This window comes from Pogoniulus pusillus, chromosome 39 (assembly GCF_015220805.1).
Source record: "Pogoniulus pusillus isolate bPogPus1 chromosome 39, bPogPus1.pri, whole genome shotgun sequence".
Classification (NCBI taxonomy): Eukaryota; Metazoa; Chordata; class Aves; order Piciformes; family Lybiidae; genus Pogoniulus; species Pogoniulus pusillus.
The window spans coordinates 8,169,107-8,184,854 of NC_087302.1; the positions used below are offsets into that span (position 1 = coordinate 8,169,107).

A 15,748-nucleotide genomic window follows, 5' to 3' on the forward strand; every position below is an offset into this window, starting at 1 on the left:
GACCCTCTGTCCGTCGGTGCTGTCGCGTCGCGGGGGGGGGCCAAACCGAGCAGCACCCACGGTCCCGAACCCGAGCTGCTGTCGCAGCATCCCCGCACGGGGCGGTGGGGCCGCGGTCGCGCAGGGGCCAGGGGCTGCTCCCTCTGCCTCCTCAGCGCAGGAAGGGAGTCAAACGGACAGGAGCTGCTTCTGAGCCGGCAAGGGCCGGACGAGGCTTCTCGGTTGCCAGGGGTGGGCATTGTCCCGTTCCCGTGTCCTCCCGGCCCGGTCCTGCCGTGTCCCAGGCCGGGTGCGCCGCTGCCGGGAGAACGAGAGGGCGGCGACAGCAACCAGAGAGTTAAAGGCGCGGCACAGGCTTGGAGCACAAAGGGTTGGGGTCGGAGAGCTGCGCCGAAGTGTGTCGGGGAGGCAGCAGCGCAGCCCCGGGGGGACACCCGCGTGGCCCCACAGACTGTCACCATCGCCTGGTCTTGGCGATTGGCTCTGGGGACAGGAGGTCCCCGAAGGAACGAGGAGGCCGATTCTGAGCAGAGGTGGCTGCCGCGGCGCAGGATGTCTCCCACCGTGGGTCTGCTTTGCGGACAGGAGTGTCCCCACGGCGATAGGGCTGGCAGGAGTCCGCGTAAAGGGTCCCGGTTCCGACGGGACGTGTGGCCTCCAGCCTGCACCAGCTGCGGGAGCAGGCAGGGTGCCAGGGTGCTGGAAAGGGCAGGGAGCGGCAGCCCTGCTCGGTGCTTCCCTACCACTTCTAGTGCCGTGTCCCGCGGAGCCGGGTGCCACCACGGTGGTCACACCGAGCTGCTGGCGCCTGAGTGGGGTGAGTGGGCATGCGGGGCGGGGGGAGGCAATGCCTTGCTGAAGGGGTCAGGGGTCACACGGTGTGGGGAGCTGTGGGTGAGCAGGCAGCGCAGAGTGGTGCTGGTGGGTGCCAGAGGTGGGTGCTGTGTCCCTCCAGCTGGCACATGCCATGCGCCTGCTGCTGGAGTACAGCGAGTCCCCCTGCCAGGACAAGCGCTGCGTCTTCGGCCGGGTAAAGGGGGGCTGCAGGAGTCTGTGTCCCCCGAATGTCTGCCCCTTCCCCCTCAACGTGCCCCCAGCTCTGCGGACTCTTGTGCCCTGGCTTCGTGCTCCCCGTGGGGCAGGGTGAAAGCTCAGCCTGGCCTCTTGCCATCTTCTGCTCCTCATGCCAGGACTGGGGGGGCACCTTTGAACCCCCCACCTCTTTGCCCCCAGCCTCACCCTGGACCTTGGTCGCTGCTCTATGTCCTCCCTTATCTGCTCTAGGAGGGTGCCTGAAGTGGGAAGGACACACGTGGGTGCTGCTGGAGTGGAGCAAGGGACACACCCCCACCCTGAATTGCCGTGGGTAGGAGCAGGGGGGGACGGAGGAGATCTGTGGGACCCCCACCCCCATCTCTCTCTACTCCCTCTCAACACCTGACTTCGACCGTAGCGAAGGACCAATGAGAAGGATAAAGTGGCCTTGGGTTGCACTGCCGGGGGAGCTGCAGGAGCTGTCGTGGTTCCTGGGCTCCCGCAAGTGGTTTGTGGGGGACAAGGTAAGCTGGGGGCTGCTGGGGCGTGTGTGGGGGTCCCTGCAGGAGCTGAGCCCCCACTCTCACCCTGTCACATCCCCTCGCAGATCACTTATGTGGACTTTGTGGCACTTGACCTGCTGGACCTGCAGCACCAAATCCTTGCCCCGGAGTGTCCTGAGCTGCAGGGCAGAACCTGGGCCAGTTCCTGCAGCGCTTCGAGGTGAGGGGCTGGGGACAGACACCTCCTGGTGCCACCTGCGCTGTCCCTGGCACCGTCCCCAGTCCTGCAGTTTGTCTCTCTGCATTCTTGACACAAGGATGTGCCACCTCCACCCCAGCCCTGACTCCCCAGAGTCCCCATCCTCATCCTCCTGTCCCCGGTGTCCCGGTGCCCAGCACCCTGCCGTTCCTGTTTCCATCTCCTCATCCTTGACTTCTCAATGTCTTTGTCCCCGTATGTGACGCTCTGATGTCTCCGTCCCTAACACTTCGCTGTCCCTGGTTCAGCCCCCATTTTTGACCCCCTCCCCGTGTCTCTTACCCCCAGTTTCCCCATCCCTTACCCTCCACTGTCCCCAGGCTCGTTCCCGGCCCCGCGCTGTCCCCACCGTCATCACTGCCGACACATTCATGTCCCTATCCCCGCGCCCAACACCTCCGTGTCCTTCTCGTGTCCCCAGCCCCACTCCTGACCTGCCGTGTCCCTGTGCCCATGGCCCCGCAGGCCCTGGAGCAGATCTCTGCCTACCTGCGCTCCGGACTCTTCCTCAGGTTTCCTATTCTTGGGCCCACGGCGAAGTGGTGCAACACCAAGGCCTGGGCAGGGTGACCCCCCCGGGTACTGCCCACCCCCTTCTGGGGCACAATAAACCTTTGCGGGGCTGCTGCCTTGTCCAGGGTGCTGCTGCTTGCGGGGACCATCAAGCGGCTGTGGAACCGCAGGGACGCGTGGAGCTGTGCGGACTCCCCACTGTGTGGGGTGACTCCTGTGGGGGTACAGGGGAGGGGGCGTTGGACCTGTCCGCAGCCTGGAATGGGGAAAGAGATTTCGCCTTCTTACCCTCACCCCGCGATAAGCAGGACCCCCACATACACTGTCGGGGCTGGGCTCGGTGGCGCGGGGACAGGAGGCGACATGGGTGCTGGGGCGTCCTGGCTTCACCGGTGGGGGGGGGTGGTGGGGTGGTGGTGTGTGTGTTCGGGACACGGTTAGGGGACAACAGTGCCGGACGCTGTGGGGCTGCCCAGCCCAACATCGAGACCGGCTCCTGCCTCTGTCTCTCTCTGTCCACGCTGTCGCCGCGCGGGGGTGTGGGGACAAACCAAGCAGCACCCAGGGTCCCAAACCCGAGCTTCTCTCGCACCCTGCCGGCCACGGGGCCGCGGGGGCGGCGGGGCCGCGGGGGCGCAGGGGTCAGGGGGTGCTGGCAGGAGGGGTCGAGGAGGGCTGGTGGCTGCTGCCTCCTCCTCCTCAGAGCAGGGAGGAAGTAAAACGGCCAGGAGCTGCTTCTGACCAGGACTGGACGGATGAGGCTTCTCGGTTTCCAGGGGTGGGCATTTCCCCGTCCCGGTGCGCCCCCAGCCCGGTCTCCCAACGCTGCGGCGCCCGCGGGCGGCGCTGCCAGCGGAACGCGAGGGCGGCGGCAGAAACCAAATAATTAAACAGGCAGCAGCGGGCATGAAAAAACCAAAAGTGTCTAAGTCAAAGAGTTCGGCGGCAGCGTGTGGGGAGGGCGGAATAACCCCCCCGGCACCGGGGGCTGGCCCCGGAGCTTGGCTCTGCGGAGAAGGAGGTCTCCAAGGAAGTGAGGAGGCTGCATCCTGACCAGGGGGTCTCCGCCGTGGGCTGGCTTCGGAGGCAGGAGTGTCCCCAGAGTGCCCCAAGTGCCATGAGCCTGTGCGACAAGTGACAGCCCCAGCGCTGTGCCCGGTGCTGGCAGGACGCCCTGGCACCCTGGCGCGCACCCACGGGAGAAGGGGGAGCATGCTCCAGGGGTGCTTGGCCCCTCCCTTCCTGTCGCTGCTCCACTCCGTGTCCCCGCGCAGCCCGAGCTCGGTGCCACCATGGTGCTCACGCTGGGCTACTGGGACATCCGTGGGGTGAGTGGGCGTGGGGGTGGGTGGGGGTAGTAAAGCCTTGCTGGGAGTCGTGCAGGGGGCGAGAGGAATACAGGAGGGAGGCTGACAGGGTCCTGGGTGAGCGGGGGGCGCAGGGCGGTGTCGGTGGGTGCCGGAGGTGGGTGCTGTGTCCCCCCAGCTGGCACACGGCATCCGGCTGCTGCTGGAGTACACCGGGACCCCCTACCAGGAGAAGCGCTACGTCTTCGGGCCAGGTAAATGCGGGCAGCAGGGGGCTGTGTGCCCTTAATGTGTGCCCTTCCACCTCCGCGTGTGCCCCTGCCCCCTCCGCGTGTGCCCCTGCCCCCTCCGCGTGTGCCCCCCGCTCCGGACCCTCGTCCCTTCGGTTCGTGCTGCGTCAGGAGCCAGCCGCGGCAGAAGGCACTGCCCACGGCAGAGGACCGAAGTTCAGCCTGGCCTCTTGACTCCCAGCCAGGACTAGGGGAGCAGCTCTGGACCCCCACCCCCTCCACCCCAACCTCACCGCGGAGCTTGGTCCCTTCTTTTCCTGCCCGAGGAAGGGGTCCGGGGTGTGGGGGACACACCTAGGGCAGATCAAGGACAACCCCAACCATGAATTGCTGCGGGTGCGAGCAGGGGGGACAAGGGGGAGCTGCGGGACACCCCCTCCCCCACATCTCTCCCCCCACGCCCCCCCCCCCCCAAATCTCTTCCAGCTCCTGACTTTGACTGGACTGACTGGACCAAGGAGAAGCAGAAACTGGGACTTGACTTCCCCAACGTAGGTGGCAGGCTGGAGGTCCGGCCGTGGTGTGGGGAGGGGGCCGGGGGGGGCAGGGGGCTGGCCCTGCCATGGCATCCTGCCCCCGCAGCTGCCGTACCTCATCGATGGCCCCATCAAGCTGACCCAGAGCAATGCCATCCTGCGCTACATCGCCCGCAAGCACAACATGTGTGAGTGAGGGGGGGGCACAGCGCCTAGAGGGGGTCACAGCACCTAGAGGGGGGTCCCCGTAATTGGGGGGGGGCTGCTGACACCTCCCCTTCCCACAGGTGGTGAGACAGAGCAGGAGAAGGCTTACGTGGACATGCTGGAGAACCACTTCATGGACTTCCAGATGCGCATTGGTGACCTGTGCTACAGCCCTGACTTTGTGAGTGCCCCTCGTGGGGGGGGTGCAGGTGGACGGACCCCCCCCCCCGCCAAGGCGTTTGTCCCCAAGCCCGCTGGGGACACAGGGACAAGAGGAATCAGGATATGGCAGGATGTATTCTGGGCTGCAGCCCTCGCCTGGCTGCAGTCAGAGGGTGATGCTGATGGCTCTGGGCGCTGGGGGGGTAGCTGGGGGGCACGGCCCTGAGCCCAGCTTTGTGCCCCCGCGCAGGAGAAGCTGAAGCCTGCGTACCTGGAGCAGCTGGCAGGGAAGCTGCAGGAGCTGTCGCGGTTCCTGGGCTCCCGCAAGTGGTTCGTGGGGGACAAGGTAAGCTGGGGGCTGCGGGGGAGTGTGGGGGGGTCCCTGCAGGAGCTGAGCCCCCCCCTCACCCTGTCACATCCCCCGCAGCTCACCTACGTGGACTTTGTGGCATACGATGTGCTGGACCAGCACCGAGTCCTTGCCCCGGAGTGCCCTGAGCTGCAGGGCGGCAACCTGGGCCAGTTCCTGCAGCGCTTCGAGGTGAGGGGCTGGGGACAGACACCTCCTGGTGCCACCTGCGCTGTCCCTGGCACCGTCCCCCACAGCCCTGTCCCTGTTCCTGCCACCTGCGTGTCCAACTGCATCCCCCTCCCTGACACCTCAGCGTCCCCAGCCTCCTTCCCGGCACCCCTGGTGCTGGTCCCCATCTCCATCACCGTCCCTGACGCAGCTCCCCCTCTGCGTCCCCAGGGCCTCAGCGTCGCCATCCTGCCCCGGCCCGTCCCTGGCACCTGCCTCAGACCCATGTCTGCCATCCCAGTGCCCTTTCCCCACCCCCAGCACTCTGTCACCACCCCCGGGTGTCCCTCTGTCCATACCCACTCTCAGGGGTCCCTCTGTCCCTCGCCACCCCCCAAGCCCTGCGGTCGCTGTGCCCATCCTCCGCCGCGGGGGGGCGGTGCCCGTGCCCCACCCTGACCGGTGCCCGTGCCCGTGCCCGCAGGCGCTGGAGCGGATCTCTGCCTACCTGCGCTCCGGACGCTTCCTTCGCTTCCCCTTTTTCGGGCCCACGGCCAAGTGGTGCCACACCAAGGACTGGGCAGGGTGCCCGCCCCCCCCCGCCCCCCCAGCTCCTTCTCCTGCACAATAAAAGCTGAAGGGGGGAGCAGCTTTGCCCCCTTCTCTGGCTGCTTCTGGTGCCGCAGTGCTGCGGGGGAGGGTGGGGGCCGTGGGGACCCCCAGTTTTGTGGGGTGACTCCTGGGGAGGGGTTCCAGGGGGAGGGGGCTGTTGGACTCTCCTGCTACCACCGCGTGTCCCCCCCCCGGGTAAATGAGACCTCCCCTGTGGGGACCCATTGAGGGGCTCATCGCCCCCCCCCCCCCCCGGATAATAACCTGTAGCTTAGGGGCTTGAAAGAGTCGGGGGGGGGGTCCCAGAGGCACCCATGGCCCCCAGGACAGGGGGGGTCTTTATGCAGACTGGGGCACTACTGCTCCCCAAAGCCAGTGGCACCCCCATACGGGCTGGGGGGGCTGCAAAGGAGGACTCACTGACCCCCCTCAATATAAAGAGGACCACGTACAGCCTGGGGGGGTGCGAAGAAGCCCCCATACCCCTTCTGCAGACTGGGAAGGGTCCCGGGGGGGGCATTGCCTTCCCAGGACTGCAGGCTGAGCTGGGGGGGGACTCCCCCGGGTAAGGGTGACCCCTGTGGGGCTTGCACTGGGGGTGGGGGACACACAGAGCCCCTCGGCTAGGTGGGACCTCCATGGGGATTTGGGGAGGGGACTGCAGGGGAAAGAGGAACCGAATAGAGCCTGGGGGGAGTGCAGAGCCTAGGGTAAGGGGGGGCATGGGGCCTGGGGGGGGCACAGAGGCCCCAGGGTAAGGAAGGAGCTGCTAGAGCTTGGGGAGGGGGTCCAGAGCCCCTCGGTTAAACAGGATGCGGGGGGGGGGGGGCAGGGCGAGAGAGGGAGGGAGGGGGGAGGAGGAGGAGGAGGAGGAGAAAGGGGGGAGGGGAGAGGGTGGGGCAGGAGGGGGGGGAGGGGTGCAGGCTGTGCCACGTCCAGGTTCGTGTCTCTTTAAGGCCCCCTGCTAAGCCCCGCCCCCAGGAAGGGGCGGGGGAGGCCGTGGCCGGGGGGTGCGTGTCACGTGCAGGGGGGGTCACAGCTCCGCCATGGCCGTGCTGGGGTACTGGGACGTCCGTGGGGTGAGTGGGCGGGGGGGGGTCCCTTCTGGAGGGTACTCAGTGACCTGCCCCCCCCCGTGGGGGTCTCCCTGTTCTGGGGGGGGGCTCTGGAGGTTTCTCTGCACTCCGGGGGGGGCTGTGGGGATCCCTTTGTTCGGGGGGGGGAGAGCTTTGCTGTTAGTGGGGGGCTGGGGAGGGTCCCTTGCTCTTGCGGTGGGCTGGGGGAGTCTGTCTGTGCCTGGGGGGGCTGCGGCGGTCTCCTTGCTCTTGGTGGGGGGGTTAGGGGTCCCTGTGGTCTTGGGGGGGGGCTGTGGGGGCCCCTTTGGTCCTGCGGGGGGGTGTCTCTTGCTGCTGGGGGAGGCTGTGTGGGCGTCGGGGGGGGCATCGCTTCCGAGGGCACCCAGTGGGTTGCGGGGTCCGCAGTGCCCATGCGGGGACAGGGCGGGGGGGGCTGTGGCTCAGCGTCCTCTGTGGCTCCCCCTCCGCTGCTCTGGGGGGGTCTGGCTGCTCCGTGCCCCCCAGCTGGCCCACGCCATTCGCCTGCTGCTGGAGTACACAGAGACCCCCTACGAGGAGAAGGTCTACAGGTGTGGGGAAGGTGAGGGGGCGGAGGGCCGGGGGGGTCCTCCCAGCAGCCTCAGGCTGTCTGGACTTTGGGGTGGGGGTGGTCATGGCACCACCCAGCCCCTCCCCCCCTCCTTGCAGCCCCCGACTACGACCGGAGCCAATGGCTCAAGGAGAAGGAGAAGCTGGGGCTGGACTTCCCCAACGTAGGTGCACTGGAGCCGGGGCGGGGGGGGCGGGGGTGCCAACGGCCTGGGGGTCTCACGGCCTGGTGCCCCTTCCAGCTGCCCTACTTCATCGATGGCAACGTCAAACTGACCCAGAGCAATGCCATCCTGCGCCACATCGCCCGCAGGCACAACCTGTGTGAGTGCTGGGCACGGGGCTGGGCACAGATCTGGGCTGGGGCTTGGGCATGGTGCTGGGCACGGGTCTGGGCATGGAGCTGGGCTGGGGATTTGTCACAGAGCTGGGCACGGAGCTTGGCCGGGGCTTGGGCACGCCTTGAATCTGGGCAGAATGGCAGCGTGGTGAGGCTGGAACTGACCTCTGGAGCTCACCCAGCCCAACCCCCCCTGCCCAAGCAGGGCACCCACAGCAGCCTGCCCAGGGGCACAGTGCCCAGGGGGGTTGGAAGCTCTGCACACAAGGAGGCTCCACAGCCTCTCTGGGCAGCCTGCTCCAGGCTCCAGCACCCTCACAACAAACAACTTTCTCCTCTTGGGCTCCAGTCTGTGCCCACTGCCCCTTGGCCTGGCCCTGGGCACCACTGAGCAGAGTCTGGCCCCAGCCTCTTGCCCCCCACAGCTGCTTTAGCTCTTGCTGAGCACTGCTCAGCTCTCCTCTGGGGCTGTTCTGCTGCAGGCTCAGCCCCAGGGCTCAGCCTCTGCTCCTGCCAGAGCTGCTCCAGGCCCTCAGCATCCTCACAGCCTGCCCTGGGCTCTCTGCAGCACTTCCCTGTCCCTCCTGAGCCAGAGCCCAGAGCTGGACCCAGCACTGCAGATGTGGCCCCCCCTGGGGCAGAGCAGAGGGGCAGGAGAACCTACCCTGACCTGCCCACACTGTTCTGAGTGCCCCCCAGGGAGGGCACCGCTGTGGATGGGTTTGGCTCTTGGAGTTAGGCTCTGGTTGGACTTGGGCTTGGCTTTGGGAGTGGTTTTGGAGCTGCCTGGGGCTGGGCTCGGAGTGGTTTGGGCTTGGCTTTGGAAGGGAGCTGGGCACGAGGCTGGGGTCAGGCTTGGAGCCGAGCTGGGGCGAGTGGGGGGCAGCCCCCCAGCGCTGGAGGCTGCCCTGTGGCACACACAGGTGGCGAGACAGAGGAGGAGCAGCTGCGGGTGGACCTGCTGGAGAACCAAGTGATGGACTTCCGCCTCAGCCTGGTGCTCATCTGCTACAGCCCCGACTTCGTGAGTGGCCCTGGGGGGGTGCCCACGCTGGGGTGCCCACGCTGGGGTGCCCCTGCCCACGCTGGGGTGCCCCTGCCCACTCCAGCGTGCCCATGCCCACACCAGGCTGCTCCCTGACTCGTGTCAGCATCGGGCAGCTGCTGTGGAGGCAGCGTTGCCCCCGAGGTGCCCAGCCTCACCCCCTGCCTTGCCCTGCAGGAGAAGCTCAGGCCTGGCTACCTGGAGCAGCTGCCAGGGAAGCTGAAGCTCTTCTCTGACTTCCTGGGGAGCAGAAAGTGGTTTGCAGGGGAGAAGGTAGCAGCAGCACCCCAGAGAGGGGTGGTGGCAGTGGGGGTGGGGGCTGCCCCCGGGCTGGTGCTGACTCTGTGCCCCTCACCCCGTGCCCAGCTCACCTTCGTGGACTTCCTGATGTTCGATGTGCTGGACCAGAACAGGATCTTCGAGCCCAAGTGCCTGGAGCCCTTCAGCAACCTCAAGGACTTCATGGAGCGCTTTGGGGTGAGCTGGCACAGCCTGGCACTGCCTCTGCCCACCCGGGAGAGGGGTCCTGGCTCCTGGAGCCGCCCAGGGGAGTGCCCTGTTGGGGTGGGTCCCTGACGGTGCCCCTGTGCCCGCAGGCCCTGGAGAAGGTGGCAGCCTACATGAAGTCCAGCACCTTCCAGAAGATGCCAATCAACAACAGGGCAGCCAAGTGGGGCAACAAGAAGGAGTAGGGGGAGGTCACTGCGGGGTGAGGGGGTCTGGGGGAGTGTGGGGGTCCTGACCTGACCCCCCCAGGCACCCTCTGTGGTGCTCTGTGGTGGGGTGGGCACTGCTGGCATGAAGCCCCTCAAGGCAATAAAGTTCTTTAGGTGTAGCACCCTGGGTGCTGTGGGGGGTGCTAAGCCTGGGGGGGTGGGGGCGAGTGGAGGCATTGCTGCCCCAATGGGCAGCCCCCCCCAGCTTGGCATGGCTCTGGCTTGGGTAGGTGGAGCTCAGCTCAGCCCTGTGCTGGCCCCTGGGCCCCTCGCTGCCACTTCCACCCGCCTTGCCGCTGCCCCCCCCCCCACTGCCACCAGCCCCCCCACTGCCACCAGCCTCCTACTAACACCACCCCCCACTACTGCCACTCCCCTATCTGTCACCCCCCACACCCTCCCCTACTGCCACTGCACGCCCCCCAACTGCCACCATGCTCCCCCTAACTGCCACCCCCCACTCCTGCCACCGGCCCCCTCCCCCACTGCCACCGAGCCCCCCCCTCACTACTCCCCTCTCAAATGCCACCCCCAGCCCCCCCAGCTGGGAGGGTCTGCCCATGGTGGGGCCCCAGAGGTATCCCCGAGGTGCTGGGGGGGGTGTCTGACAAGCTGTGCCCCCCTCCCTGCCCTGCCCTCCTCCCTGGCCCACCAGGATGGCCCACAGGTGCCGTGGGACCCAGGGTGTGACCCCCCCACAGACACTGCCACACTTTATTGTCCACAGTGATCACTTTTTGGGGTGCAAACACATTTCATAGTGCCTGCCCCCCCGATGGGGGGCTGCTTGGCCCCCACTTCCCCATGAAGGAGTCCACACCCATTATGGGGGGTCCCCAAAAGCTCTTGGCACAGTGGGGGGTGCCAGCAGCTGTCCATCACTGGTGGCTTTAGGGGGGGACACATGTCCCCTGGCCTGGTCTCCATTCTGGGGGGCCAGGTCGGGTGAGGCGTCTGGGGGCTGTGTCCCCCCCCCCGAGCCCTCCCCACCCTGCAGGCTTTGGAGTGCTCCATGCTGGGAGGTCCAGGCTGGGGCCGTGGCTCCCTCATGGCCGAGGTGGCTCAGTCCCTGGGGCCCATCTGCAGAGAAGGGGAAGGAGAAGGGTTGGGTGGGTGGTGTTGGGACCCCCAGGGAGGGGAGGGGGCGATGGGAGGGTCTGGGAGTCTCCTCACCCCCAGCGACGTCTTGATGGGGGAGAGCTTGAAGAGGACTCTGCGCCACTCCTCGGGGCACACAGCTCGGAGCTCCTCAGGCCGCATCTGCAGCAGCTGCTGCCCGCTCAGCACCCCCAGGCACCTCACCGTGCTGCGGGCACAGCCGGGAGGGGGTCAGCAGGGCTCGGCCCCCTCCCAGCATGGAGCCGCGGGGCTCAGGGGGCTGTCGGGGGGCACCCACATCCGCGAGAAGCCTTTGTCCTGCAGCCAGGCTGTCACCTCCGCGGGGGGCGAGTCGGGGAGCAGGCTGGGGGGGCTGTCCTGGAGCGGGGGACAAAGGCAGAGCACAGGAGGGTGGCCTCCTGCCACCCCCTCCTGGTGCTGGGGGGGGTGGGGAGGGCAGAGGGGATGCCTACCTGGCCGATGCTGTGCCTCCCCCCATGGCCCTGCTCCTGCTCCAGGGGCTCCAGGACGTTGCTGGGGACGTAGCCTCTCTGTGCCCTGCTGTCCTGCACCAGCCACCACTTCCTCTGCTGGTCCAGCACCTGGGGACAGCGGTGACAACGCAGGGCTTGGAGGGGGGGAGCAGGACCCTCGGCAGGCAGGGTGGGGGATCCCCACTCCCTGCTCCCCAGGGGCACCCGCGGGGGGCACCCCCCGGTTCCTGCCTGCAGGATGTCTCCCATCCTGATGCTCAGCTCCTGAGGGTTCCTGCCCTGGAAGTCGTAGAGGGCTCGGACCTGCCTCTGGCCAGGGGGCGAGGGGGGCCTGGAGGTGAAGTGGGGACCCAGGAATGAGCATCCAGCCAGGGGCCAAATCCTGCCCAGCCCTCAGCACCCATGGGGCAGCAGCAGAACCTACGCCTGGTCAGGAACGTCCCTCGGGCTGGCGAGCAGCACCTGCGTGGGGGCAGAGAGAGAGGGGTGGGGGCTGAGAGTGAGCTGGGGAAACTGAGGCAGGGTGGCACACCCTGGGGCGTGCCATCACCCCCCCCCACCCTGGTGCTGTACCTCGTCCAGCGGCGGGGGCAGCCACCCGTCGGAGAAGACAGGGACGTAGCCGGGCACCGTCTCGCCCCTGGGGTACTCTGCCCTGCAACGGGCACCGAGAAAGGCGGGGCCGGGGGGGGGTGACCTGTCCGCTCCCCGGCCCGAGGCGCGGCTGGGCCCCAGCCTTGGTGCGGGGGCTCTGAGCTCACCTGGGCTTGCTCCAGGCCAGGCCCAGGCTCTTCCAGGTGCCGTAGTCCTCCGGCTGCAGAGTCTCCTCCAGCAGCTCCACGGCCTCGGGCAGCAGCAGCGGAGACTCCACCGCGGGGGCCAGGTTGGGGTCGGGACAATGGTCCAGGACCTGCCATGGGCGGCGATGGAGCAGCACCCCCACACCTGCCCCCCTCCCCGGACAGGGGCTGCGGGGGGGGTGAGGGCTGCTCAGCCCCGGGGGGGTCCGGGGCCTCTTCTGGGGGCACTCACGTAGGAGAGGACAGCGAAGATGAGGCGCAGCAGCTCGGGGGGGTTGGGCTGCACGCTGCGGCGGGTCCTCGCCTGCATGCAGGGGGCAAAAGGTGTCCCGAAGCAGTCCCTCCTGTCCCCAGGAGCTCCACAACCCCACGGCCCCCCCCGGCCCACCCCAGAGCAGGCGGGGCCGCGCCAGTGGCGCCCACGGGCCGTGGGGTCCCACCCTGCCCGCGGCACCTACCAGGAGGTTGCAGGAATATTTCACCTTCTGGAAGAAGTCTCTGTAGTCATCCGCGGGGGGCAGCACTGGGGGCAGAGAGGGGACGGGGGGGCTGGCACCGGCATGCAGCACCCCCAGAGCTCTGCCGAGCCCTCCCCGCCGGGGGCCGCAGCCCTCCCTCACCACCTTTCTTCTTCTTCTTCTTCTTCTTGGTGCTGCTGGCCAAGCCCTCAGCTCTCCTCAGCCTGGACACGAACAGCTCCAAATCGCTCAGGACGTGGTTGAGGACCTCCTGCGGGAGCAGGATGGACCCGGTGGGTGCTGGGGGGGGCTGTGTGGGGGGTCCCCAGCCGAGGTGAGGTGGATGTGGGAAGGGACTTACAACATCTCTGTCTGTTTCGCTCATCGCCTTGCCCGGAGGGGCGGCCGCTGGCGTCGGGTGGGCATCCGGCAAGCCTGGCGGCAGGGCAGGGACCCAGCTCGGCTCCCCCCCGCCCCGCTCCCGCCCCCTGCTCCGGGGGAGCAGCCCCTCCGGGGGCTCACTGTAGACTGAGGAGGGTGGCCCACGCTGGGGGGGCTCCTGGAGGCTCCTGGGGGGCTCCCACTCTTGGGGGACCTGTCCCCACCGCTCCGGGGCCGCGTAGGTGGGGGCAGGGCTCGGCGGCCTGTCCAGGCTGCTCCTGGGCAAGGAGGGGATTGGGGAGGGGTGAGGCTGAGCATGGGGTCGGGGGGGGGGGGGGGGGGGCTGCGTCCCTGGGTATGGGGTCGGAGGGGGGGATTGATTCTGGGGAAGGGGGGCGCTGAGCGTGAGGATAGGCTATGGAGTGGGGGGGGCTGAGCCTGCAGCTACTGGGGTGGGAGGGGGGAGCTGAACCCGAGGATGGGGTAGAGGTAGGGAGGATGAGGAGGGACTGAGCGCAGCGGTGGGACACAGCGGGAGAGGGGAGTGGGGTGGGGTCTGTGCCCGTGGGCATGGGGTGGAAGGAGGAAGGCTGAGCCAGGAGTTGGGTACTGGGACAAAAGGGGGGGTGTGACCCCCAAGGAGGGTGAGGGAGGGTCTCTGCCAGGAGGGAGAGGAGCAGGCAGAAGGGCCTTGAGTGGGGGCATTGTGGGCTTTTCCCCTGCCTAACAGGGAGCCCCCCCCAGACTTGGGGTGGGACACACCTGGTGGGGACCAGGCCTGGCCGTTGCCAGGGAGGGGGTGAAGAGCCACATCCCCCCCCCTCACCTGTGCCCGTAGTGCCCTCTCTGCTCCTCCTTCCACTGCTTCAGCAGCTTCTCCAGGCTGCTCTTCAGCGTCTCTGCCTGGCACAGACCCAGCACCGCCATCAGCACCCCCATCCTGGGCTGCTGCCCTCCCGCACCCCCCTCCCCCCACAATGAACCCCCCCCGGGCGCCTCACCCCCACACGGTCGCACTGGAAGAGCAGGACGCTGGTCCCGGGGGATTTCCGCTCCTGGACGCTGATGGCCAGCACCGAGTCGTAGCTGCAGGAGTCCTGCACCGCTCCGCAGCCCTGGATGCTGCCCAGCGGGTACGAGTCCAGCTCCTCCTGGCCGCGGGGGGCAAACAGCGAGCTCAGGACCCCCCCAGCACTGCTACTGGGGGTGAGGGGTGCGAGGGTTATGGAGGGGCTGGGGTGTGGGAGCGAAAGGGTCAAGGGGGGGTCGCAGGGTGGCACAGTAAGGGGAGTACCAGGATTTGGGGGGGGGCTGGATCTGGGGGGCTGGCATGCGGGTGGAGGGGTGGGTGCCAGGCTTGTAGGGGTGCCAGGGCTGGTGGGTAGTGGGGTAATGGGGTGCCAGGGTTGGGGGGATGGCAGAGTTATGAGAGGTGCCAGTGTTGTGATCAGTGCCAGGGCTGAGGGAATGGCAGGCCTGTAAGAGTGCAAAGACATGGGGGGGTGGTATCGAGGGGGTGCCATAGCTGGGGGAATGCCAGATTTGAGGGGGTCTGGAGGGCAGGGTGGGTGCCATGGCCGTGGTGGGTGTTATGGCCAGTTGGGTGCCAGGGTTGGGTGTGCAGGGTGGGTGCCAGCGTCTGGGTGGGTGTTGAAAGGCTGCTGTGCACAGTGGGGGGAAGAGGGGTGCCAGGGCTAACGGGGTGCCATGGCTGGACTGGGTGTTGGGGCCAAGGGGGGTGCGAGGGCCATTGAGTGGGGGGATGCCAGGGCTAGGGAGGTGCCACAGCTCGGGGACCACTCGATTTAGGGGGTGCTGAGTCCAGAGTGGGTGCTGTGGCCAAGCTGTGTTCCCTGTCGGGGGATGCCGGGATTTGGGGGGGTGCCCTGCCGGGGGGTACCTTGCTCTCCACATCACTCAGCACCAGCTCCTGGTCCTTGACTTGCAGGACGAGGTCCTGCCCCCAGACCCGCCCCTGAGCCTCCAGCAGCTTCAGGCGCTCCAGGCAGTCCTCGGTGCTGTGGATGCCCCTCCCCAGGGGCACCGTCAGCAGGTGCTGGGGGGGCACACGCGGGTGTCACCCTGTGCCCTGCCACCGCCCCGCGCCCCCCAAACCAAGGACACCCTGGCGAAGCCGGGGGGGGCTTGGGGCAGGTTGAGGCTCTCCTACCTCAACGTGGTGCTGGAACTCGCTCTGAGGCTTGAGCAGGCTCTGGCCATAGTCCCTGCGCTGGTCTGCGGGGGGGAGGACAGGGTGAGGGGACGGGGACAGGCTGGGGACAGGAGCGGGGGGGGGCCGGGGCGCAGCCCCCACTCACTGTAGATGCTTCTGCCGCTGGGGCGAGCGAAGCTGTTGGTGACTTGCGGCAGGAAGCTGCTGTCGGATTCCCTCCTGGGTGGGCAGACAGACAGAAGGACCTTCGGGCCCTGCAGCGCGACCCCCGCCCCCGCTGCCCACCCACCCCGCCGGGGTCCCCAAGCTGGGGACGCCCCCACCCTGCTGGGCACTCACCGGGCCAGGGAACTGCTCCAGCGATAGAAGGAGTCTCCCATCGTGCTGGGGGCAGCGGGATCCTGCCGCGGGGTCCTGAGCTGGGCACAGTCCCCATGTCACCCCCAGCGTGTCCCCAGACGCCTGGGGCCCCCTTCATGCCACTGCCCCCCCGCCCTGTGTCATCACCCTGGTGCCCGGCAGGACCCCTCCTGCCCACCCATCCGCAGCCCTGTGGGGCTCGCCCAGTGACCAGTGCCAGCCCACTCCACACCTGCCCCGCGGTGTCCGCACTCACCCCAGTCCCGGTGCCCGCGGTTGGGCTGCCCGGACTCGAAGTGCGCAGCAGAGGGTGCCACGGGCGGGGGCAAGACCTT

The 15,748-nt window shown here is 68.0% G+C and overlaps 4 protein-coding genes across 8 annotated transcripts; 3 read left to right on the plus strand and 1 right to left on the minus strand.

Annotated features, from left to right (window-relative positions):
* Positions 1–772: 772 nt before the first annotated feature.
* Positions 773–2,423, plus strand: LOC135191517 (uncharacterized). Of its 4 annotated transcripts, none has more exons than XM_064173867.1 (4): positions 773–817; positions 1,285–1,559; positions 1,643–1,758; positions 2,118–2,423. In XM_064173867.1, the coding sequence occupies exons 2-4, from the start codon at positions 1,464–1,466 to the stop codon at positions 2,365–2,367; spliced, it is 462 nt and encodes a 153-aa protein (XP_064029937.1). In that variant the 5' UTR covers positions 773–817; positions 1,285–1,463; the 3' UTR covers positions 2,368–2,423. The 4 variants fall into 4 exon arrangements, 3 of the variants coding, with proteins under 3 accessions (XP_064029937.1, XP_064029935.1, XP_064029936.1); XM_064173865.1 differs by lacking the exon at positions 773–817 and having other exon boundaries at positions 892–1,366; positions 1,454–1,559; XR_010308838.1 differs by lacking the exon at positions 773–817 and having other exon boundaries at positions 892–1,559; positions 2,219–2,423.
* Positions 2,424–3,258: 835 nt separating this feature from the next.
* LOC135191518 (glutathione S-transferase 2-like) lies at positions 3,259–5,943 on the plus strand. The gene is made up of 8 exons (XM_064173868.1): positions 3,259–3,638; positions 3,796–3,871; positions 4,334–4,398; positions 4,490–4,571; positions 4,671–4,771; positions 5,003–5,098; positions 5,180–5,293; positions 5,757–5,943. Exons 1-8 carry the CDS (start codon positions 3,603–3,605, stop codon positions 5,901–5,903), a joined length of 717 nt encoding a protein of 238 aa, XP_064029938.1. The 5' UTR covers positions 3,259–3,602; the 3' UTR covers positions 5,904–5,943.
* A 915-nt stretch (positions 5,944–6,858) lies between these two features.
* LOC135191444 (glutathione S-transferase Mu 3-like) lies at positions 6,859–9,768 on the plus strand. 2 transcript variants are annotated; one of them, XM_064173744.1, is made up of 8 exons: positions 6,859–6,963; positions 7,465–7,540; positions 7,648–7,712; positions 7,791–7,872; positions 8,812–8,912; positions 9,111–9,206; positions 9,300–9,410; positions 9,530–9,768. In XM_064173744.1, the coding sequence occupies exons 1-8, from the start codon at positions 6,931–6,933 to the stop codon at positions 9,623–9,625; spliced, it is 660 nt and encodes a 219-aa protein (XP_064029814.1). In that variant the 5' UTR covers positions 6,859–6,930; the 3' UTR covers positions 9,626–9,768. The 2 variants fall into 2 exon arrangements, with proteins under 2 accessions (XP_064029814.1, XP_064029815.1); XM_064173745.1 differs by lacking the exon at positions 9,111–9,206.
* A 584-nt stretch (positions 9,769–10,352) lies between these two features.
* Positions 10,353–15,433, minus strand: EPS8L3 (EPS8 signaling adaptor L3). Its single transcript, XM_064173586.1, has 18 exons — positions 15,393–15,433; positions 15,199–15,272; positions 15,051–15,115; positions 14,781–14,936; positions 13,882–14,031; positions 13,707–13,783; positions 12,861–13,158; positions 12,662–12,770; positions 12,500–12,564; positions 12,274–12,345; positions 12,003–12,151; positions 11,815–11,896; positions 11,666–11,703; positions 11,473–11,572; positions 11,221–11,349; positions 11,046–11,125; positions 10,823–10,955; positions 10,353–10,729 (listed from the first exon to the last, which is right to left on the minus strand). The coding sequence occupies exons 1-18, from the start codon at positions 15,431–15,433 to the stop codon at positions 10,712–10,714; spliced, it is 1,836 nt and encodes a 611-aa protein (XP_064029656.1). The 3' UTR covers positions 10,353–10,711.
* Positions 15,434–15,748: the final 315 nt, after the last annotated feature.